The sequence below is a fragment of the Lepidochelys kempii genome, chromosome 11 (assembly GCF_965140285.1).
Source record: "Lepidochelys kempii isolate rLepKem1 chromosome 11, rLepKem1.hap1, whole genome shotgun sequence".
NCBI classification, from domain to species: Eukaryota; Metazoa; Chordata; order Testudines; family Cheloniidae; genus Lepidochelys; species Lepidochelys kempii.
The window spans coordinates 42,773,159-42,797,187 of NC_136390.1; the positions used below are offsets into that span (position 1 = coordinate 42,773,159).

The 24,029-nt window shown below is 41.5% G+C and overlaps 1 protein-coding gene across 2 annotated transcripts; it reads right to left on the minus strand.

Annotated features, from left to right (window-relative positions):
• Window positions 1-17,154: 17,154 nt before the first annotated feature.
• On the minus strand, window positions 17,155-21,406 carry ATP5MC3 (ATP synthase membrane subunit c locus 3). Of its 2 annotated transcripts, XM_073305925.1 has the most exons (5): window positions 21,306-21,406; window positions 21,114-21,214; window positions 19,842-19,919; window positions 19,078-19,271; window positions 17,155-17,407 (listed from the first exon to the last, which is right to left on the minus strand). In XM_073305925.1, the coding sequence occupies exons 2-5, from the start codon at window positions 21,150-21,152 to the stop codon at window positions 17,293-17,295; spliced, it is 426 nt and encodes a 141-aa protein (XP_073162026.1). In that variant the 5' UTR covers window positions 21,153-21,214; window positions 21,306-21,406; the 3' UTR covers window positions 17,155-17,292. The 2 variants fall into 2 exon arrangements, with proteins under 2 accessions (XP_073162026.1, XP_073162027.1); XM_073305926.1 differs by lacking the exon at window positions 21,306-21,406 and having other exon boundaries at window positions 21,114-21,299.
• Window positions 21,407-24,029: the final 2,623 nt, after the last annotated feature.

Sequence of the window (24,029 nt, forward strand, 5' to 3'; positions counted from 1 at the left end):
AGCTAAGCAGGGCCTGCAAAGTCACGCGGGTGAAAAGGGGACCTTCAAGAGCTGTTACTGGTTTAGTTGGCGACTGTCGAATGGTTACTCTTCCCTCTGGGTTTGAACTGAAAATAATGCGGGGACGTGGTTGAAGCAAATGCACTTTAGATGAAATGTAAAACTGACCCCCTTGTGGTAATTTAATTTACTTTATCTTTGGGGCAGGGACCATCATTTTGTTCTGTGTACAATGCCTAGCAGCACAATGGGGTCCAGGTCCATGACTGGGGCTCTAAGGGGCTATGGTGATACAAATTAATGATAATTAAAGATGCAATTATACATCTGCAAAAGTAGTGTTAGCTTGAGTGTCACAACCAAACTGCATCTTCAGTAATTCTACTTTGTCTTGCTAAATTTCCCCTTAAGTTTCAATTAAATTTAGCATTCTTCACTTACTGTCCTAAACCATGTTTCTGGGCTCTGCACAATGGCTGGTGAAGTGATGCCTTTGTACACTCAAAAACTTTCTCTCTCTCACCAACAGAAATTGGTCCGGTAACAGATATTACCTCACTCACTTTGTCTCTCTAAAAAGAAAAGGAGTACTTGTGGCACCTTAGAGACTAACCAATTTATTTGAGCGTAAGCTTTCGTGAGCTACAGCTCACTTCATCGGATGCATACTGTGGAAAGTATAGAAGATCTTTTTATACTCTCAAATCTTGGGAGACAGGCCAGTCCTTGCCTACAGACAGCCCCCCAACCTGAAGCAAATACTCACCAGCAACTACATACCACACAACAGAACCACTAACCCAGGAACCTATCCTTGCAACAAAGCCCGTTGCCAACTGTGCCCACATATCTATTCAGGGGACACCATCACAAGGCCTAATAACATCAGCCAAACTATCAGAGGCTCGTTCACCTGCACATCCACCAATGTGATATATGCCATCATGTGCCAGCAATGCCCCTCTGCCATGTACATTGGTCAAACTGGACAGTCTCTACGTAAAAGAATAAATGGACACAAATCAGATGTCAAGAATTATAACATTCATAAACCAGTTGGAGAACACTTCAATCTCTCTGGTCACGTGATTACAGACATGAAAGTTGCGATATTACAACAGAAAAACTTCAAAACCAGACTCCAGCGAGAGACTGTTGAATTGGAATTCATTTGCAAATTGGATACAATTAACTTAGGCTTGAATAGAGACTGGGAGTGGTTAAGTCATTATGCAAGGTAACCTATTTCCCCTTGTTTTTTCCAACCCCCCCCCCCCCCCGATGTTCTTGTTAAACCCTGGATTTCTGCTGGAAATGGCCCACCTTGATTATCATACACATTGTAAGGAGAGTGATCACTTTAGAAAAGCTATTACCAGCAGGAGAGTGGGGTGGGGAGAGAGAAAACCTTTTGTAGTGGAAAAACACCCATTTTTTCATGCTTTGTGCGTATAAAAAGATCTTCTATGCTTTCCACAGTATGCATCTGATGAAGTGAACTATAGCTCACGAAAGCTTATGCTCAAATAAATTGGTTAGTCTCTAAGGTGCCACAAGTACTCCTTTTCTTTTTGCGAATACAGACTAACATGGCTGTTACTCTGAAATTTGTCTCTCTAATATCCTGGGCCTAATACAAGGACAGCAACATTGCACACAACCTTTGTACTTTGTAAAGTACTTTGAGATCATGAGGGAGAAAGGTTATAATATATATGTAGGAGCTTTACACCACTGTAAAATAATTCTTGATTGGACATGGGGCTTGAAAGGCTTAGAGTAGGGAACAATGGGGATTTTATACTTTCCAACTAATAGGTGCTGGGGGTGCTGCCACACCATCTGGCTTGAAGTGGTTTCTATCATATACAGGGTTTACAGTTTGGTTCAATGACTCAGAACCCTCACTATACAATTTTTCCAGCACACCTGTTCCAACTATACCACTCCCATCTTTTCTCACATAGCACCAATTTCTGAGGAGCTACATTTTAAAATGTACCAGCTACTGGCTTCTAGCACCACATGGCTTGCAGCACTGGTTGCCTAAAAGTGATCAGAGAACTGTGGGCTACAAGGCTAGTTGTTCAGTTCCCTGCCTTTCCTTAGTCTCAGATTGGCCCAGAAACCTCGGGGGGGGATGGTGGGGGACAGGAGGCAAGAACAGATAAAACAGGAGACACACAGCAGCAGGGACAAGATGAGGAGTAAGAACTGCCGATGCTAAACCCCAATATATCCCACTCCACCATATGCTGTAGAGCCATTATAGTGGCCTAGATCTGGTTGGGGAGAAAGCAGAGCAATCTCTGAGAAGAAGCAATGAAGGTCTCTATTAACTGCCTCTGTGTCAGATACCAAATGAGCTAGGACTAGAACAATCTACAGAGCAGGTTTTCTGAGTTCATGGTGTTCAGAGTGCCACCAGATTTTTTCCTGTTGTGGTCCATACTAGAAGAGCAGGTGATGCAGTTTTCAGTAAAGTCAGTACAGTGAATACTCTATCACTATCTATAGTATTGTCCCATCAGACTGGCATTTCATTTTGTGCCTGTCTCTCTGTTTCCACAACCTGTGTAAGAGTTTTCTGGTATTCAAGCTCCTAGAGGGATGAACATCATCAAAGCCTGTTTGATAAACCTTTGCTGTCCAATCACAGTTATGATGGTGTGGCCCTTGCTGTCCGCTCTTCAGAATATTTGAGCTAATGACTCTGAATATAATCAGTTTTTAAATCATCTTTTATGACTGCATTTTTTGAGTGTTCAGGGTAAAGTCCTATAGGAAAAGGGGAAGAGTTAATGGAGATTACACCGATTATGAGCCCCAGGAGGATACAGGATGGGTTGAAGAGGATTACAAGAGAGAATAGGAATGGAAAGAACTTGCAGGCAGAGGGAACAGGGGATAGACTGGATAATAGCACCGTCACTAGGAAAAGACAGGTCTATGTGATTGGGGACTCTTTACTGAAAAGAATAGAAAGGCCTGTAACCAGAGCTGATCCAGAGAATAGGAGAGTATGCTTTTTTCCAGGTGCTAAGATACGGGATGTAGACCTGAGGTTGAAAAGGATTCTAAAGGGAGCGGGAAAGAATCCCCTAATTATCCTTCATGTGAGAACAAATGATACGGCTAGATACTCGCTGGAAAGTATTAAGGGAGACTATGCTAGGCTGGGGAAGACGCTTAAGGAAATTGAGGCTCAGGTGATCTTTAGTGGGATTCTGCCTGTTCCTAGAGAAGGGCAACAAAGGTGTGACAAGATTATGACTATCAACAGATGGCTTAGGCAGTGGTGCTATAAGGAGGGCTTTGGGATGTATGGCCACTAGGAGGCATTCATGGATAGAGGTCAGTTCTCTTGGGATGGACTTCATCTGCGTAGGGAAGGAAATAGACTTCTAGGATGGAGGCTGGCACAACTGATTAAGAGAGCTTTAAACTAGGAATTAGGGGGAGATGGTTGGGAGACGTCCAGGTAATCTCCACGCCAGAATTTAGCATTGAGAGGAAAGAAAATGAAGTAAGAGTGGATACAGCCGTGGGCAGGAGGAAGGGCAGTGTAGATACAAGTCTAATAAGTTATACTGGTAGTAAAATGACCGTGCCTAATAGGGTACAGAATGTGAGCGAGGCCAAACAGCAAAAATTAAGATGTTTGTACACTAATGTAAGGAGCCTTGGTAACAAAATAGAGGAACTAGAGTTACTGGTGCAGGAAGTGAAACCAGATATTATAGGGACAACAGAGACCTGGTGGAATAGTCGTCATGACTGAACTACAGGTATTGAAGGGTATGTGCTGTTTAGGAAAGACCGAAATAAAGGTAAAGGTGGTGGAGTAGCACTGTATATCACTGATGAGATAGAATGTAAAGAAATAAGAAGCGATGAAATGGATATGACTGAGTCCGTCTGGGCAAAAATTAAATTGGGGAAGAAAACTATTAGAGCCTCCCCTAGGATAGTGCTTGGGGTGTGCTATAGACCGCCGGGATCTAATTTGGATATGGATAGAGCCTTTTTAGTGTTTTTAATAAAGTAAATACTAATGGAAACTGTGTGATCATGGGAGACTTTAACTTTCCATATATAGACTGGAGGATGAGTGCTGGTAATAATAATAGGGCTCAGATTTTCCTAGATGCGATAGCTGATGGATTCCTTCAGCAAGTAGTTGCTGAACCAACTAGAGGGGATGCCATTTTAGATTTGGTTTTGGTGAGTAGTGAGGACCTCATAGAAGAAATGGTTGTAGGGGATAATCTTGGCTCAAGTGATCATGAGCTAATTCAGTTCAAACTGAACGGAAGGATTAATAAAAATAAATCTGCAGCTAGGGTTTTTGATTTCAAAAGGGCTGACTTTCAAAAATTAAGGAAATTAGTTAGGGAAGTGGATTGGACTGAAGAATTTATGGATCTAAAGGTAGAGGAGGCCTGGGATTATTTTAAATTAAAGCTGCAGAAGCTATCGGAAGCCTGCATCCCAAGTAAGGGGAAAAAATTCATAGGCAGGAGTTGTAGACCAAGCTGGATGAGCAAGCATCTCAGAGAGGTGATTAAGAAAAAGCAGAAAGCATATAGGGAATGGAAGAAGGGAGGGATCAGCAAGGAAAGCTACCTTATTGAGGTCAGAACATGTAGGGATAAAGTGAGACAGGCTAAAAGTCAAGTAGAGTTGGACCTTGCAAAGGGAATTAAAACCAATAGTAAAAGGTTCTATAGTCATATAAATAAGAAGAAAACAAAGAAAGAAGAAGTGGGACCTCTAAACACTGTGGAGGTCAAGGATAATCTAGGCATGGCCCAATATCTAAACAAATACTTTACCTCAGTCTTTAATAAGACTAAAGAGGATCTTAGGGATAATGGTAGCATGACAAATGGGAATGAGGATATGGAGCTAGACATTACCATATTTGAGGTAGAAGCGAAACTCAGACAGCTTAATGGGACTAAATCGGGGGGCCCAGATAATCTTCATCCAAGAATATTAAAGGAATTGGCACAAGAAATTGCAAGCCCATTAGCAAGAATTTTTAATGAATCTGTAAACTCAGGGGTTGTACCGTATGATTGGAGAATTGCTAACATAGTTCCTATTTTTAAGAAAGGGAAAAAAAGTGATCCGGGTAATTATAGGCCTGTTAGTTTGACATCTGTAGTATGGAAGGTCTTGGAAAAAATTTTGAAGGAGAAGGTAGTTAAGGACATTGAAGTCACTGGTAAATGGGACAAAATACAACATGGTTTTACAAAAGGTAGATCGTGCCAAACCAACCTGATCTCCTTCTTTGAGAAAGTAACAGATTTTTTAGACAAAGGAAACGCAGTGGATCTAATTTACCTAGATTTTAGTAAGGCATTTGATACCGTGCCACATGGGGAATTATTAGTTAAATTGGATAAGATGGGGATCAATATTAAAATTGAAAGGTGGATAAGGAATTGGTTAAAGGGGAGACTACAACGGGTCCTACTGAAAGGTGAACTGTCAGGCTGGAGAGAAGGTTACCAGTGGAGTTCCTCAAGGATTGGTTTTGGGACCAATCTTATTTAATCTTTTTATTAATGACCTCGGCACAAAAAGTGGGAGTGTGCTAATAAAGTTTGCAGATGATACAAAGCTGGGAGGTATTGCCAATTTAGAGAAAGACAGGGATACCCTACAGGAGGATCTGGATGACCTTGTAAACTGGAGTAATAGTAATAGGATGAAATTTAATAGTGAGAAATGTAAGGTCATGCATTTAGGGATTAATAACAAGAATTTTAGTTATAAGCTAGGGACGCATCAATAAGAAGTAACGGAGGAGGAAAAGGACCTTGGAGTATTGGTTGATCCTAGGATGACTATGAGCCGCCAATGTGATATGGCTGTGAAAAAAGCTAATGCGGTCTTGAGATGCATCAAGAGAGGTATTTCCAGTAGGGATATGGAGGTTTTAGTACCGTTATACAAGGCACTGGTGAGACCTCACCTGGAATATTGCGTGCAGTTCTGGTCTCCCATGTTTAAGAAGGATGAATTCAAACTGGAACAGGTACAGAGAAGGGCTACTAGGATGATCCGAGGAATGGAAAACTTGCCTTATGAAAGGAGACTCAGGGAGCTTGGCTTGTTTAGCCTAACTAAAAGAAGGTTGAGGGGAGATATGATTGCTCTCTATTAATACATCAGAGGGATAAATACCGGAGAGGGAGAGGAATTATTTAAGCTCAGTACCAACGTGGACACAAGAACAAATGGATATAAACTGGCCACTAGGAAATTTAGAATAGAAATTAGACGAAGGTTTTTAACCATCAGAGGAGTGAAGTTTTGGAATAGCCTTCCAAGAGAAGCAGTGGGGGCAAAAGATCTATCTGGCTTTAAGATTAAACTCGATAAGTTTATGGGGGAGATGGTATGATGGGATAACATGGTTTTGGTAATTAAATATTCATGGTAAATAGGCCCAATGGCCTGTGATGGGCTATTAGATGGGGTGAGATCCGAGTTACCCAGGAAAGAATTTTCTGTTGTATCTGGCTGATGAATCTTGCCCATATGCTCAGGGTTTAGCTGATCGCCATATTTGGGGTCGGGAAGGAATTTTCCTCCAGGGCAGATTGGAAGAGGCCCAGGAGGTTTTTCGCCTTCCTCTGTAGCATGGGGCACGGGTCACTTGCTGGAGGATTCTCTGCTCCTTGAAGTCTTTAAACTACGATTTGAGGACTTCAATAGCACAGATATAGGTGTGAGGTTTTTTTTGTAGGAGTGGTGGGTGAAGTTCTGTGGCCTGTGTTGTGCAGGAGGTCAGACTAGATGATCATAATGGTCCCTTCTGACCTAAATAAATATCTATGAAGTCAAGTCTTTTGGTGCTTCTGGGGGTAGTTAAGTTGGGTCCCACCAGCTAGGATCCGTAAGTGGGCACAGAGAGCTGTGATTCTGACTCTCTGGTTTTCCAAGAGACATTAGATGGATCAGGGAGCCAAGACTATGCCACAGAAGTGTGCAAATGGGAAAATCCATACAGTAAATGTCCTTCATTCACCCGGATCATCTAATCACCCTTTTTCTCTTTGAGGATGGTTGTTTCTTGGCTATCAGTTTGTTGTCATTTTAAAAAAAGTTATTGCTTTCGTTGGCCTTGGTTTTGGGGTGCTTTACCAGTTAGTTGTTTATTGACAAGGTATTTATGTTTTTTGCACCCAGCTGATGCCAACAGTGTACTTCCTTGTGACGGGGCTGGGCCTTTCTCATAGGTGTCATTCATTTAGGCAAGACTGGTCTGTTGCAAAGGAACAGAGTAGGTCTTGTTAAGATGAAGCCTATTCAGAGTGGATAAGAGATCCAAAGTCAGAAATGATCTCATATTGAGAGCTGATTGGAGTAATTCAGGATTATTTGGCAGGTGGTCGATTGAAATGATAGTGCATAATCATGCCCAGAGGTTATCCTAAGCGCCTCTACAGAGGCCGGAATGAGGCCATGTTATGTGGTGAGCATTTGGATGAGATGTACTTTAACATTGAGCAGAGCGGTAGGCATACCTCTGGACAAATCAGATTTGAGAATTTTAGTCTGGACCAAATCCCAATGTTATCTGGAAGAGTTACTTGTATCCAGTTTGGTTCTGAGCCTGTTGTGGCTGGAGAGCAAAAGGGTTGCATTGTTCAACTTTTACTGATGGATAGAAAGAAAGGCATGTTTTTGGTTATATAAATATTCTTATTGCAGGTTTTAAGTTTATGTTAGACCATAAAACAATGTGCAGAGCCTTTATTTCCAACGTTGCAGGGTTGTAACAATTAGTTAAGACACACTCAAGAATCAGAATGATTACTGAATGACTGAAAAAAAACAAATGTATAGATTATATCCTAACATATGACAATGATGTACAAAAAATACACTTCAGAACTGGTAGGGATCTACAGTACCAAATTAAGTAGTAACTTCATTATACTTTAAGAAAATCCAGACAACGCTTTACAGATCTTCATGTGTAGGCCTAATCCTCATATTAATCTTACCTATTCAAAGGCAAGGAGATTTTCTGAATTATAACTAGAAAAACTTTAAAATTCTTTAATTTATATTTTCTGTGCTTTCTTGGCTGGCTGTGTAAATGATTACATCAAAGCTTTAGTCAATAAATGTATGATGTGATCACTCAACATTGCTCCAAGTTTTTTCACTTGTTGGCCAAAAGGTAGTGGTCATGCTCCACACTGTAACATGGGCTTTGTCTTCTCTAGAGAATTAACTTGTTGTGAGTCACAAGTTTTCTTGTTAACACACTCCATATACAGACACCATCACCCTCCAGTTATATCATAATCTTGCCATATGGTGAGCCATTCATCATGTTTTGAGGTATGGGCTAAGCCACGTTAGCTTGCTCCTTTATGCTAACTTTAAGTGACTGCAATGAAAATGTGCAGCTACGACCAGTCACAACAATCGATAATGGTCCACCAATCCCTTTCCAGAAGTTCCCAGAGCACCTATTCCTATGTTCTGTCTTGCCATCTACCTGTGCTCTGTCCCCTACCTGGAAGTTGGCTACCTTCCTATAGTTCTACTCAGCATCTTTGGGCCCACACTGCTTGAAATACCTTCAACTTTTGTCATCTCTGGTTTCCAACACAGCAGGGAGAAGAATGCTTGCCAAGCATACTGCCACCTGGCCGGAGGATGATACTAAAATCTTGGTTGACCTTTGGCCTGGAGTGAGAACTGCCCACCTATAAGATTCCATAGCCCAAAAACTGCTGGCCAATCGTAGGATCAACTGGACTGGACAACGGCGCAGGGAGAAGAAGAATGGGCTCAAGGTGAGTTATTGGAGGGCCAAGAATAACAATTCCAAGCCCCATGCCACCCAAGAGCTGCCTGTTTTATGAGGTGCTGGATGGTGTTCTATGCATTGTCCCGTGCGCAGTTCCCATTTCAGCCTAACCTCATCTGTGAAGTCAGGATGGGTGCAGGCTTGGAACTTGGATGTCTGTAAAGATACAGAAGCCACCCCTTGGTTGTGAACAGCCAGCCTGGAGAAGATCTCAGTCCCAAATCACAGGATCTCTTTGGTAAACCAAACTCCAGTGAGCACAGTAGGGTGGAGGAGCTTTTCATGGAAGAACCAGTGGAGGATATAGCATCTCAGCCAGGTAATGTGGGCACAACCATTATTGTTATTGTAAAGTCAGAGTTCCACTTGGTCTATACCTGTGCAAGGCAGGCCTCCCTCTGCCTCCCCCATAGCTCTAGCCATTTTGCAGTTCAGCTACTACAAGACACAGAAAGATTTCCCATGCACAATCAGAAGGTCTCCAGTCTGAGCCCTGGAATGTCTGCTCTCTCCTCTTCCAGCCCGGGATCTCCAACAGGACCACATCACCTAACACCACAGCAGCTTAGACCAAGCTTGATATAATCACCAATGCTGCTGCTTCATCAGGACTGATCTCCCCACCCACCTTTCAAGAAAAGTCTCCCCTATTACAGTGAAGATTTTGCTTAGTTGGAAGGTTCTGGTACTCACCATTTTTTTTCTAGGAATGTGCGTTAACAAAGCTTGGAATCTGGCAGAAGCTAGCAATCACAGCAAGGCGGTGAATGGAATGGCATGAGATAAAAGTTACAATTTCTTTTTCCAAATTCCACAGGAAGGATGTAAAACTACATTGAGACTCACACACATTCAGACCTTTTGTTTGTTTGTTAGGAACTTTCAAGAGAGGCTCGGATATAGTGAGGGAGGAGAGGACACCTTAGAGACTGCTCTCTGTGAGCTAATGGTATAGAGCCTGAGCGCCAAACAACAGAAGAGCTGGTACTCTCCAGGCAGTAAGACCAGCATCACAAAATGGAGTTCAGCAACAGCAGGAGAGCCAAGGGATGGCTGCAAAGGAGGACCTAGTGTCAGAGGAGACGTGAACTCTGGCTGAAAAGGAGATGGTGGCACGGTGCCTTTGCCATGATAAGGAGATGAGGGAGCAAGACATGGCATTTCAAAGGGACGCCTGAGAGACTTTTAGGGATCATGAGCCAATTAATTCCAAGTTCTACTGCCCAACCCACCTGTCCAGTCCCATCACTTCACTTCCATCGCACCATGTCTTCCAGCATATGTACAAGTCTGGGTGTGGGAGAGCAAATCAATGAGCCATAGCACCGCACACCATCAGCAGTAGCTGCTGTGTTCTGCCCCTATTTCTATGCAGGGGAACAAACTGATGTAACAGTGCACATCAATATTTTCAGTTTATTTTGCTCTTTGCTGTTTGAATATTTTGCACTGTTATATTCTTGGTTACACCTGTTATGCTGGTTTTCAACTTTGTAATGCTGGCTGGACTGCCCAAATATGTTTACCTTCAGTAAAGCTTTATTTGGCCACATGCTGGAGTCTGGGGTTACAATGGATAACTGCAAGAAACTGAAATTGACACGTCCACTTTCATACCAAATCATCCAATGTTGCATTTCATATCATGCCTCTGGCCAAAGTGTGGCACCAGCCTCAGTATACTCCATGAAGCTCAGGGATGCCAGAGGCATGCCCTATGGTCTTTGCTGTAATGAGCCCTGCACCACTATCAAGAGGTCCACTAGTTGGTTGTCTATAAGCAGACTACAAACTCTGGACGTCTTCAATCCATTCTGCCCAAAATATTTCTTCTTACCCTTGTATATGTTACAAAGTATACAGCGCACCCTAATCAAATGTATGACATCATACACACTACAGTCCAAGCAAGTCTAGCACCATCTTGTCTTCAGCCAACCATAGGCACATTTCACCACCATCCTGCACCTGCTCAGTGTCTACTTGTACAGTCTCCTGCCCATTTGGCAGAAATTGGGATACGCCTTCATCAGCTAGTACAGTAGAGGGTAGCCGGGTCATCTAAAAACAGTGGTCACAAACACCCGTAGATGATTGTGTGGCTAAGAGGGAATAAAGTACTAGCTAGCCCAAGCTGAATCAGACCAGACCTCTGGAAGTCCCTAGAAGCGGGGCTGCCTGAGCCACTGCGTCCTATGTAGATGTCTACAGTGGTCCATAATGAAGTAGTAATCTTTCCTGATCAGTACTCATTTGCTCCAGAAGGGGAGTATAGGATGGGAACACGTGTGGGATTAATAGCACCGGCACAGTTTGGAAACTTCATCCATTCAAATTCTGCATTTTAGAGGGGAATATTTCCCATCTGAACTGCCGTGTGTTACTGTAGAGTAACAAGTTCCTTGTGTACGGTGACCATTGAACCAACCCCAAACTTATCACGGACAGATCTATAACAATCCAAGGTTGATAATTTCCACAAGGCAATAGTAACATGATTCCAGATCGTTATTGCCTCTCTCTTCTGGGTGTTGACACACAAGGGCTGGGGTGGGCGCTTTGCACAGCTCCATGAATGTAGTTTCCTCATTCAAAAGCTCTGGACCCTGACGCTGCTGGTTATCCTGTGTTTCACAATGTAGTCCCACCAGTCTGTGCTTGTGGCCCTGATCTAGAAGCAGCAGTCTGCCTACTGTGCCTAGGGATGTCTGCCAGGAAAGACAACACTTGCTCCGTCCATGCCGCCATATCTGCATAATGCTGGCCTTTTTGTCTTGTGCTTGTATCAGCCAGCCACCTCCACCATCTTTTTGTGGCAAATTCTGCAAAGGCACATCAAATTATTATTGTTTCAATAAAAAACAGCATCTGTCTGTCCCAACCGTTAAGACAAGCAGATTACCTCCTTGAAGCTCAAGGAGGTAACAGAACACCAGCTTGCATCCTGGCAATTTTGTGGGCCTAGACCATTTCTGCCAACAATCTCCATAGGGGTCAGACATGTTGCCACATACCCAGGGTTCACTTTCATAGGACATAGGTTATGTACCCAGAAATCTTTGTATTTCAGGATTGAATACAGCACCAGTACTGATGCAGTGTGTGACTACATATGTGGGGTACTCAATGCTGTTCTGCAGTGTGGTCATGCTGTACTGACTTGTAATGTCCAACTTGAAATTACGCTGCAGTGAAGACAAAGACTATGCCTCACAGCCAGTGCTGACACTAGCCTCATGCTCCCAGAATACTTAGTTCCTACAGATCAGATGTGGACGGGTGGCTTTCTATTGTAGTTGGCAGTTTAAAAATCTTACCACTTTTGAGAGAAGGGGTTAGACCGCCTCAGTCATAACCAGTATGTGTTATGTTGCATATGAGCTATTACAGAGCACAAAATGCCTGCCACCACTTTGTCTGCAATCACTATACTACCAGAATCTATCATTTTAAATTTTAATACATTGAGCTGGTTACACAGCTCAATAAAACCAAATTATATTGTAAGAATTATGCCAAGTACCTGTATCTCAAAACACTGAAAGCAGAAAAATAAATGCAGTTTGCACACTTTAAATACTATTAGCAAGTATGGAGTGCACTTAGCCAAAATTTACTGATCATTTGAAATATCTTCAAATTAAAAAAAATTTAAAGTATTTTAGGAAACTGCACTTGACTATGAACTACCTGACAATTTCTAGTTTAGCAACAATATTTTCCTATTATGAAAAATGCTTTTTTCTGCCAATGTTACTGTACAAAAAACCCACAAGCAATATGAAAAACGGACAGTGGAAAACCAGTGCAAATGACTATACACAAAATGCTTTTAATGCATAAACAAATTGAACATTATAAAAATATAGTTCTCTTCTAATCTTTAATTTATTAAATTCTTAGATAATATTTGAACATACTAGCAATTCGAATTTCAAAAAGTGTGATTTTTAAGTTGACAATGTTCCTTTAAATAAAATACAAAACATTAGCTAAAACATTTTGCATTTTTATTAAAAAATTCCAGCAGCTATAGTACTAAAAGCATCTTTTGTGGTTGATCCAAGACAGTAAGGCAACCTTTATAAATGAAGCAGGAAAATGTTATGTAATTTAAACATTGCTGATTGCTAAACAGAGGTGCTGAATAATATCAGAATTATAGCTCCTTAAAATGCAACCATAAGATTTACATATTTATTCAATTTAATAAAAGCTATTTGCAATGCAAAGTATGCATACAACAAAATGTTAGCATTATCACCAGAGCAAAGTTTAGTATACTGTGGACACCTGAATCCAATTAACATTAGTGAGAGTCACACAGTTAACAGGGCAATGAAATTTCCTCAGACTATGATTGCTAAAATGCAATGGGGAAAACGATAGGATCTTAATTTACAAGTCTGTTCTTTGAACCAGAATGTTTATGCTCTTAATCAATGCAGAAAAAACTTACTGCTATAAATGTAAACTGTTTCCTTTAGTTACATAAACATTTATTTTAATTATACCTAAAGCAACAGCTCAATTAGATGCAAAAATCACATCTATATCTCACATTTAATAGTCTTATTGCAGTGTCTGAGGCTTGTTGATCATTTAATGACAGTAAGCAGTCCATAATGGGTCAGATATTGTCAATTCAAATCATATTTCTACCTGAAAAATTTAACTATAGTAGATCCTAATGTAGCACCTAAAATTCCTCTGAGGTTAAAGAATAAAATGTGTTGGGTTTTTTTGTTTTTTTTTTCAGTTTGTCAATTATTTGACCTCTCAGCCCTTATCCTCAAAGGAAATCTGCATAACACTGGGAGCTTAAACTCACAACTTTGTTAGACTAAAAATCACGGACTCAGTAAAGACACTGAATTTATGGCTTATTAAAACAATCTATAATCCAATGACTCTCCTTTTTAGTCCTATTACTGCAGCAGTGTTAACTCCCCACTTTCTCTTGAATGGTCTATTACAACATGTGTTAACTCCTTATCCTAAACAATCTGTTCCACCTTGTATTTAGCTGTGACACTATGAGTAGTTTTCCCAGACCTGAAGAAGAGCTCTGTGTAAGCTCAAATGCTTGTCTTTCACCAGCAGAGGTTGGGCCAATAAAAGATATTACTTCCCCCATCTTGTCTCTCATCAGTTGTATAATCATTTTCTGTTTGGTTAACAGCACATTGTCTACCCAGAGCTTTGCAAAAGTATTTATCAGTAAATTGAAATTGAAGAGGCTACAAATAGACATGTACATAGATTAGAAGAGTAGGAGATGCAGGAGGAGGAGTGTCTGCAAGCATCTTTGGTAATGTTACATATGGGTCCACCAAAAAGACCCTTCTAAATATTAACAGCAGAGCCAGGACTGTTTTTTTCTGTGTGTAAAGTGCCTAGCACAATGAGATTCTAATCCATGATCAGGGCTACTAGCTACTGCAATACAAATAATAATGAAGAAAATCCCTTGTTAAAAACAACCTCTTAAGGCCATATTTTTTTCCAAGAGTACTCCATTAAAAAAAAAGTCAGTTTAAAAAAAAATATCAGCTTGACCAGTGTCCCTTTAAATTTTCACTCAGTTTGACATTATAACCTGAATTTTGCACCCCCCCCCCACTATAAATCAAACAACAAAATATTGGTCTCAAGATGGTAGATTATCTTTTATGGGAAAGGTTGGATTTATTTGAGATCAGCTGGATACATGATTTGACATCCCAAAGAATCTCAATAACTCTTCTAATGGGCAAGTCTGTAGTTTTGTTATGGGTTTGTACAATCCCTAACATATTGGGATCTTAACATACCCCCACCCGCCAGCATTATCACAATACAAATGGCAAACATGAATTATTACTTAGCAAACAACATAAATGATGGTTCATTTAGCTCCTCTGTTTAATATCCAAAGACTAAGCAGAACAATAGGGTTTATTTTAAAGTTGCCACACTAGGTTTTTCAAAAACTACATTTTGGCTTGTTGGCAAGCTTCAGACAGGAGCTAGCTCCTATTTCCCACCAGACAGTTAGGTCAGAGAAGAGAGCTCTCAGTAGCCTACAGAGACGTTTTAGCCTCCCTCTACCACCATCCCCAAACCATGCAAGGCTTGGGAGAGGCCACCACACACATACTTTTTCTCATCATCATAAGGGGGTGGGTGGGGAAGGCTGGTGTTGACCCCAAAAGCTTGTATGGTATCCCCTCCCCAAGCCTCTTCCAGTTGCAGAAGGTAGGTGATTGATTAGGCCTACTTACATTAACCTCATAAGTGTCGTGTAGGTAAGGCTCCCTTACTGTGTACTTGAAACAGTTAATATACACTCAATACTAAGATACCTGCAGGCTTAACAAAGGTTTTAGGATAGAATATTGAAGGATAATATGCACATATGAAAACAGAAACACGTTACAGTGGCAGCTTTTTGCTCTTGAGTATCTACTAACAGTGAAAAATAAATTTACTTCAATACCAAAATTACAAGTGTTCAATTTGTCTTTTATATTAGGGATATTTTTAAACAGTAGTCTTTCTGAATGTCAAACTTTTCTGCTGCCTGCTTGATGTTTAAATGTTTTTCAGCAGCAAGACAGCTGACTAAATAGGGGGAATAATGGAACGTACTTAGTTGGAAGTAAATTTAAGGTTACAAAACTCCAAGAAATCCTATTTTAAATTACTTGCAACAGGTAGAAGTTTCAGGAACAGAGTTTAATATGAACATTAGTGATATTTTTCTTGCTGGGAGGTTAGAACGAGCAGTTGTGATCATCCAAGCCTTTAGCAGTTTGTTGCTACCGAATACGCCTTCTGTGAGAGGTAAAGGGTCTCATGTATTTATTTAATATTGCTGCCACGTGGAAGGTTGTGACTGGATTTTCAATTTTCTTTTAGAGCTAGTCATAACTACTTTTACAATTGTGCTAGTAAGGCAGCTAGGACTGAATTATTGCAATGTTTGTGGTAGAGAAAATGTGGAGTTGTGTACATAATTGTGTAAAAGACAGCCACAAGATTTAGTGTACAGGTTATTTAACAGCTCAAATTATATTGCCATGCCTAGTTTACCAAAAAAATCACACACACACATACACACACACCCAGCTTCTTTGGGATTTTCTGTACTTTCCATACAAATTACTTCTATTTCATAGCAAGTAGTAGCCTTTAAGTAATCAGAGTTAGCTAACCAGTATATGCATTAAGTTAGCACTACACTTGACCTCACAGCCTAATCTCCTCCACCAAGAATGTGTGTAGTTTAAGAAAGTGATCTCTCAGATGAACACTGTAGTTTAGACAATCAAAGCTGCATATGGTCATTAGTCCCATTAATACTGTTAAAGCAGAATCACTATAGAACAACACACCTGGTATTTTAAAGATTTCCTGCATATAGTCAACTCTGACCCAACTCTGACCCAGTTTGTAAACTGATATTTAAAGAGTCTGAGACACTGGTCAAGACTGACCAAGATTTGGATACAGGAGATTGGACTGCAGAACCACTTTTGAGCAATGAGGTTTGAAACAGGCCAAGCTTCTGGACCTATGGGACTCTTAAAAGACAGTGGACTTTCTTAAAGTAGCAGCATTACCACAGTTTGTCGAGCATTTAAAATCAGGGGTAGTCAATTAATTTTTATATCAAGGTCCAAATGTCTTGGTCAAGGTACAAAGTCCAGATGCCAGAGAAAATAAGTAGTAAATAAAGATTTCAGGGTCTGTTCAGAAACATCTGACAGTCCAGATTTTATCTTCCTATTGACTACCCCAATTTTGATCCTTAGATGAAAGGTGCTATGGAACACATTATCAAGTTCAGCAGTATTGGAATTGAACATGGGAAGAGGAAACAAAATGGTTTTAGTAGAGGAAGATAGGTCTAAAAGTTTAATTGTGGTTCTGAATGTTATTTCAAAAGTCATTAGTATTTCATATACCTAAGGTCACCAATAGCCTTAGACAGGTTATTTTAGGGGTCTTTAACCAGAAAGATGACAAATGCATCAAACTTAAAATTAAAATTGACACGATATATGCAATAACTACATAGAGAAAGCCTTTAATGTGCATTTCAAACTTCATGGCGTTCCGTTTGAAGTTATGGTTACGGGGTCCTATACTCCATGTGAATTCACTGGGATCAGGAGAAATTTGTGGTGACTGCAGGTCAGCATAGGCCCCCATTTACAGTTTTTCATTCATTTCAGTATTAGACATTAACTAATATCCTTCCCCCCAAAAAAATCATACCCAATACAGAGTGTTCAAATTAATAAATGAAGGCCACAGCCAGACAGTTAAAGTTATTATCTTTAATGAAATGACTTTGGAAATAATGTTCATTTCCACGACACCAACATTTTGGGAGCCTCAGTAAAATACATACAATTACATTTGTAGTTTACTAATGCTAAAATTACGAGCAGCAGATCTCTTCACATTGCAAACAGGATCAAGAAAGCAACCATCAGACAAAAGAGACCCATAGCTTCAGACAGGGCGAATCCCAGGATAGCATATGAAAACAGCTGCTGCTTCAGAGAGGGATTTCTAAAAGAGAACGTGCAGGTATAAGATTGTTTTATATACATACAAATTAAGAATTTATGCTAATTTAGTTTGATGCATCTGACAGAGCCAGTTAAGGATTTTAAATTACTTTCATGCTACAGATTCCCTGCTAATAGCAGGGAAAACACACAGTAAACCCACACAAACGTTAACAGAGTTAACCATACAATCGTGACCTCTAAATAAGTTAAGACTGGATTTAAATTGTGTACACTGCATATTAATATACCCATGTTTGGGTATGACATTTTACACAAGCACAAGATTACAAACATGAAGGCCCTGTCTACACAAGTGCAAAACCAAAAGAGCCTTGGTAGACAGAGATATCAACATGGAGAAAGTTCATATGCAGTAATTACCTACCAGCCTAAGATTTCTCTGGTTAATTCCACTGGTGTGCAATGGACACAATTGAGTATTCCCGGGGGCCTGAGTTTGTTATACATCCAGAATTATTCTGAACACCCTTGTAATATTTAGGTGGCTTACAGATAACCCATAATACTCAACTATTTCTGCCTTAGATGGCTTGCCAGCCCCCTAAAACTGCAACTGAGTATACTTGAGGAAGTGTGGGAGGAAAGAAGTAATTATGGATTAGTAACTTGTAACACTTGCCTCCCTGCCCCCTTCACCCCACAAAAAAAAAAAAAAAAAAAAGCAAGCACAAATGTCAATTTGAAACAGTCATTTTTTTTGTAGTTTCAAGAGATAAAGTAACTAGTTTGGTTAGAAGGATATTTTTGTTTCCTGAATGGGAAACAAAATCAGGCATTTAATGCCAAGTTGATACTTTGTAAGAGTGTTCATAAATGGAAACAAGTTAAGGTGTTTAAATATATTTTTGTCGGGGGGAGGGAGGGGAGAAGAGAAAGCAGGAACTCTACAGCTAGTTAAGTAATTTCATGCCTGTGCCAGTTGCTATCTGCTCAGTAGTAAGATTCGAGATACTACTGTATGGGAATTAAATGAAATAGGGGAAACAAAATTATGAACACAGTGAACTAAGATCTCTCCCTCTTTAAAGGTGTTTCCCCTTCTCAAGCTCCAACAGTGGAATCACTAGTCTGAAATTGGTTGCCATGGAAGTAGTTACTGCAGTAACTCTATAAAGCTGCACTTGGCACAACATTAAGAAAAAGATTCTTGCTACAGCCCTGTAATCAACCTTACTTCTTAAGAACAATCCTGATAATTGGGTTAAAAGAGGCACAGGATCTCAAGTTAAATATTAACATCCACCATCCAGTTTGTCCCTCTGTTAATGTAGGATTGTCCCCTACAAAATATTGTTAAGCTATATTCAGTCTAGGATAGGTTTTGGAGTCTCAGAGTTGAAGCTAGTACTGAAGAACTAAACATGAAACACTGATTTAGCTGTAGCTGGTTTGCCCTGAGAAGTCACGTAAGGTTTGCCTATACTGAATTCAGCAATATTAGAAATTCAGCACTTGTGCCTGGTGTGCCGTTACCTAATATTCTAACAGCTTGACATGTTAGAAGAATTATTCGAGGGGCTTTACTTCAACTCTACACACTAACTGTTTTAGTGGAAGTTTATCAAGACTTTGCTACCAATATATATCTTCAAGTTTATCATTAAATAGGTTTGCATGCAACTTAAGTGATATTAAAAAAAGGATTACCTGGCATAACCAATGATTAGACTACCAAAGACTGTTCCGATACCAGCACCAGAACCAGCCACTCCTACTGTGGCAGCACCAGCACCAATAAATTTGGCAGCAGTGTCAATATCCCTGCTGACAGCACTAGTCTGGAACTCTCTAAGTGCTACTTGGGAGACAGCATTCTGGGCTCCATTGAGTGTTGAGCTGCCCTGAGAAACAAACATGAAAAGCATTTAAATACAGAGACAAACTGAGATCTTCCAAAGCTATTTTGAAGTTTTGAGTTATTCTACCATTCTTCTATTACAAATACAGTAAACCAGAGTGGTTAAAGAGTTTACTAGAGTCTGTGACGAAGTTTAGACTTCTGTATGTTACTTGCAGAACATAAAGGACTGTAGCTTTGATGGGAGAAAATGTATTAGATGACACTTTAGGATCTGTCATACAGTCAATATTTTAGTTAGTAAAAAGAAAAGGAGTACTTGTGGCACCTTAGAGACTAACCAATTTATCTGAGCATAAGCTTTCGTGAGCTACAGCTCACTTCATCGGATGACTGCATCCGATGAAGAGAGCTGTAGCTCACGAAAGCTTATGCTCAAATAAATTGGTTAGTCTCTAAGGTGCCACAAGTACTCCTTTTCTTTTTGCGAATACAGACTAACTCGGCTGTTACTCTGAAACCTTAGTTAGTAAAGTACATTTGAAAACTAGGATGAGAACACTTGGGCTCACCAGAAAGTTTAGGAAGCTACAGAGTTTAGTTTATAAGGTACCTCTCCAGTCCTGACCTCTGGCTTAGACAACACTGATGCAGAAATTGGTCTGTACAAGACTCTTGATCCTGCACGGATCTGTAAGAGAAAATAAAGTGACATATTTGACTACAAACATATTTCTACATAACTGCACTGGCTTTTAATAGTGATTTTTTTTTATAAGATCAAGGACTTTGCTAGTCACTAAGTCTTTCATCTTAAGGTCAAGGCAGTGGACATTGACGATCTGCAGACATTGGCATATCTAGTAATGTCAATGCAAGATAAGAAGAAAGCTTTCATTTATCACTTGATTCCCTAACTCTCAGTCCCCTTTTCTGGGATGGGTTCTTTATGTCAATGTTCATGCTAATCCCTTATTTGGAGCCATTGCTAAACAGCACTGTAATACTGAGAGCAAATAATGTTTTTATTGCTATTAGATAAATCACACTTAAAACAAAGGGTGAGATAACACATTTTAGAAATTGAAATGAAAGCAGGACACTGAACATTTGTAACCCGACACTAATCAAGTTGCTACCCATTTGTTTATATCAAAACAAGTACTTCTGACTTGCTTATTTGTGAGTATCATGCTATAGCTGAACAGTGAAATACAGAAGACTGCAAGAATAATTCAGATCTCATTTTGAAGAATAAAGTAGAAACTTGAGTTTTTCAGCAGTAGTAAAAATCCACTGCAATGCACTTAAAAATCCTTAGCTACTCTGTAAGAAGGAATTGGTAACTTTTGAGAGACAACACCCAAAATTAAATCTAGCAAGGGAGGAATGAATGAACCCTCTCTCCAGCGCGGCCTGCTGGTGTCCTTGGGCTCCCACCGCTCTAAGGTCACGGTGACTCGTACCGGCCCGTGTCCGCGGCAGAACGGGGAGGGCGCCGGCTGCGCCGAGTGATCCCGGCAGCGGCGGAGGGTCCTGCGCAGCGGCAGCGATAAGCTGGAGTTTGACCTACAGCAAGGGGCTGAGCGGGCGCCAGGCCTCACGAGCAGCGCCCAGCCCTCGGGGCGGGGGGATCGCTTCTCTCCCCCCCAGATCCCGCTACTCACCGCGGAGCCCGAGGCTGCAGAGAAGGGACTTGACCTACAGCAAGGGGCCGGGGGAGCCAGGCCACGGCGGCAGCTCACTCCTGGCACTGGGGAAGCCCCCGCTGCAGCCTCACAGCCGCCCCCTACCTCCCGCCGCTGGGACCTGAAGCCAGCAGCCTGGAGGGGGCGGCGCGGGAGCTGTCCCGAGCCGCAGCGGCGGCGCAGCCGGCGGCACTCACCAGGGCCGGGGAGGAGGCGAGCTTCACGCAGGCGAACATGGCAGAGGGCTGCGGGCTGGCGCTGTGTCCCCGGGGCCTCCTCGGCGCTGGAATCCGCCTCTCTGCGGAGAGAGCAAGCGCGGTTAGGGCCGGGGCGCCGCGAGGTAGATGGGGGCAGATGGGGCGACCGTCCCCGGCTCCCCCCACACTTACCGGCTGCAGCGGCAGAGGTCGAGCGGACTGAATGGGGTGGGGTGCGCAGGCGCGGCCGGGGCGAGGAGCACCCGGATGTGGGGGGGGGGGAGGAAAACGCTGCAGCCCAAGGTCACTTTGTAGCAACTTTATTGGTCCCCCCGCAGGGGGCGGGACTGAGCCGCGCCGAGCGCAGCCTCCCGCGGCCCACGCTCCGCTGGCGCGCGCCCTGCTTAGGGCTTTGCGGCTGCGAGTCCCGCTTTCTTCCCGCGCTCGCCTTCCTAGCGTCGTGCCAGGGCCGTTGGGCACCGAAATCCCGCCGAGGAGCCGGGCCTGAGAGCCAAGCAAGCATGGGCAGGCGCCAAAGCCCCAGTGGGAGCTGGCCCCTGCCCCGCAGAGCCTACAGTGTGTCCCAGCTGCCCCGCCTGGGCTCCTGGCGTGGCTCCTGGGCGCTAGGCCCCTGGTACTTCCTTTGAGGAATCATTTCCAGTGGCACCACCTTTGTTTCCACTGCTTTCACACCTCACAGCAGTGCTGCCCCTTTTACTGGTCCAAAAAGTTTTGGATCAGTTTTTGTGCTCACTTTCTTTCATAGTGAAAATACTGCCAAGGAACCACAACCATTATTCTTAGGGGACAGCTCCCTGCAATGTTTTATGCCATAGCCCCAAATTACAGGGCTTGGTCTTTGCATTATTGTTGTTGACATGCAGGACAAGAGTATGTTGACTTGATACTGGGAGTTACATCTCAAGTAAGGGGCATCCCTAAAATAGCGGAGAAGTTTTACCCTAGTTAAAACATTAATGCAAAATAAATGAAAAGACCAGAACTAAGACTTCCAAGAAAAAATTGAAGTTGCTTGTTAGTACTTAACTATGATAATCCAGGAACAAAGAATGCAGGACCATACCAACTAAATGAGGGACTGGAAAGCATTAATGCTAAAAGGATTTAGGAGTCATATTGGACAAGTAGCTCAGCATAAGCTCCCAATGTAATGTTGTGGTCAAAAGGGCTAATGTGATCCTGGGATATATAAACAGAGGCGAACAGAGGTAAAATCACCTCCCTACACCACCTTAGTGAGACTGATTCTGGAATACTGCATACAGTGCTGGTGTTTCCATTTTAAAAAATATGCTGGAAAAATGAGAGGATGCAGAAAAGAACCACACAAATGATCGAAGGGTTGCAAAAAATACAGTGAAAGACTTAAAGAGCTCCAACTGTTTAGCTTATGTCAAAGTATCATTCTGGGGAGAAAATACCAGGTACTAAAGGGCTCTTTAATTTAGTGGAGAAAGGCATAGCAAGAAACAAAGGCTGGAAGTTAAAGCTTGATAAATTTAAATTAGAAATAAGGCATCATTTTTAACAGTGAAAGTGATTAACCATTGGAACAAACTGCCAAAGGAAGTGGTTGTTTCCCCACCTCTTGTCTTCAAATTAAGGCGGTATGCTTTACTAGAAGATATACATTAGTCAGACACAAATTATTGAGCTCAGACGGGGGAGCCAGGTGAAATACAACGGCCTATGTTATACAAGAGGTCGGACTAGATCTAATGGTTCCTTCTGACCTTAAAAATCTATTAAGCAACAAATTAATTATTTTGTAATGGACATTGGTGTACCCATCAGTGTACAAGACACAGAAGAATGATCACTTCCCCAATCATCTTGCATTATAAAAGGTCAAGCACCACAAATCAGACATAAAACACACCAAGTGACCTAGAGGAAGGTTCTATCTTAAAGCTTTTGTTTGTTTTTCTGAATAGTTAAGTGGTGACATTTTTACTAATGTAGCAGTGTGGAAGAAAAGAGTTCTAGCATTGGTAGCAGTGAGGCCTTATTCTTGCAGTGAGCTCTGCATGAGCAAACCCCTGCCTGTGTGCAGAGTCCCACTGAAATCAATCGGACCCCTCCAGGCGCAACAGGGGCTATCCCTGTGGAGCTCATTACAAGATTTGAGCCTAATGTGGCAGGACTTTGGGCCTGAACTGGCAAAACCCTACTTATGTGACTAGTCAATTGCAGTACTCACTTAAGTAAGGGTTTGCAGGATCAAGCCCTAAGTAAAATTCCTTTTGAGAGAAAATTTAGTTACACCAAGAATATGATTATAGAGCTCTATGTTTTAGTTATCTCACTTCAGTGTCACAATGATTTCCATTTCTAGTACTTTAATAAGTTTGAGGTTTTTTTAGCTTAGTTTTTTTGGGATAACAGTTTTCAGATTGACATATCAATGTTCTTTACTAATGCTGCCAAAATAGGAACACACACTTTTTCCAGAACATTTCAAATTTTGCGTAAGCCAATAAGAAAAATTAATCCCTAATGCACATTTTATCTTGTGTAATCCAAATTATGAAATGTTTGAAAAATGCTTAAATATTTTCTTTGCTACTAATGATTCCCACCACTGCTGTACATACAGAAAGAGAAAGGGAGCCAGAGAGTGTGCACGTTTTGCTCAGTGATGGATTTTTTATTCCCAGGTCCTCAATGAAGGCACCAAATTGAGAATTAGGACTTGTCTACATGTGGAGAGTATATGAAGCTTTCTGCTGCATGTCTGGTAAAGCCCTGTATGCAAGCTTCACCACTAGCATGCCCTTGCCACTTTTCACTTTGCATCGTGCATACACATGGAGACGGCTTGTGAACTGAGGGTGTTATGTTCCCAGAAGATATCCTATTGTCCTTTGCTTCATAGCCCTGGTCTACACAAGGAGT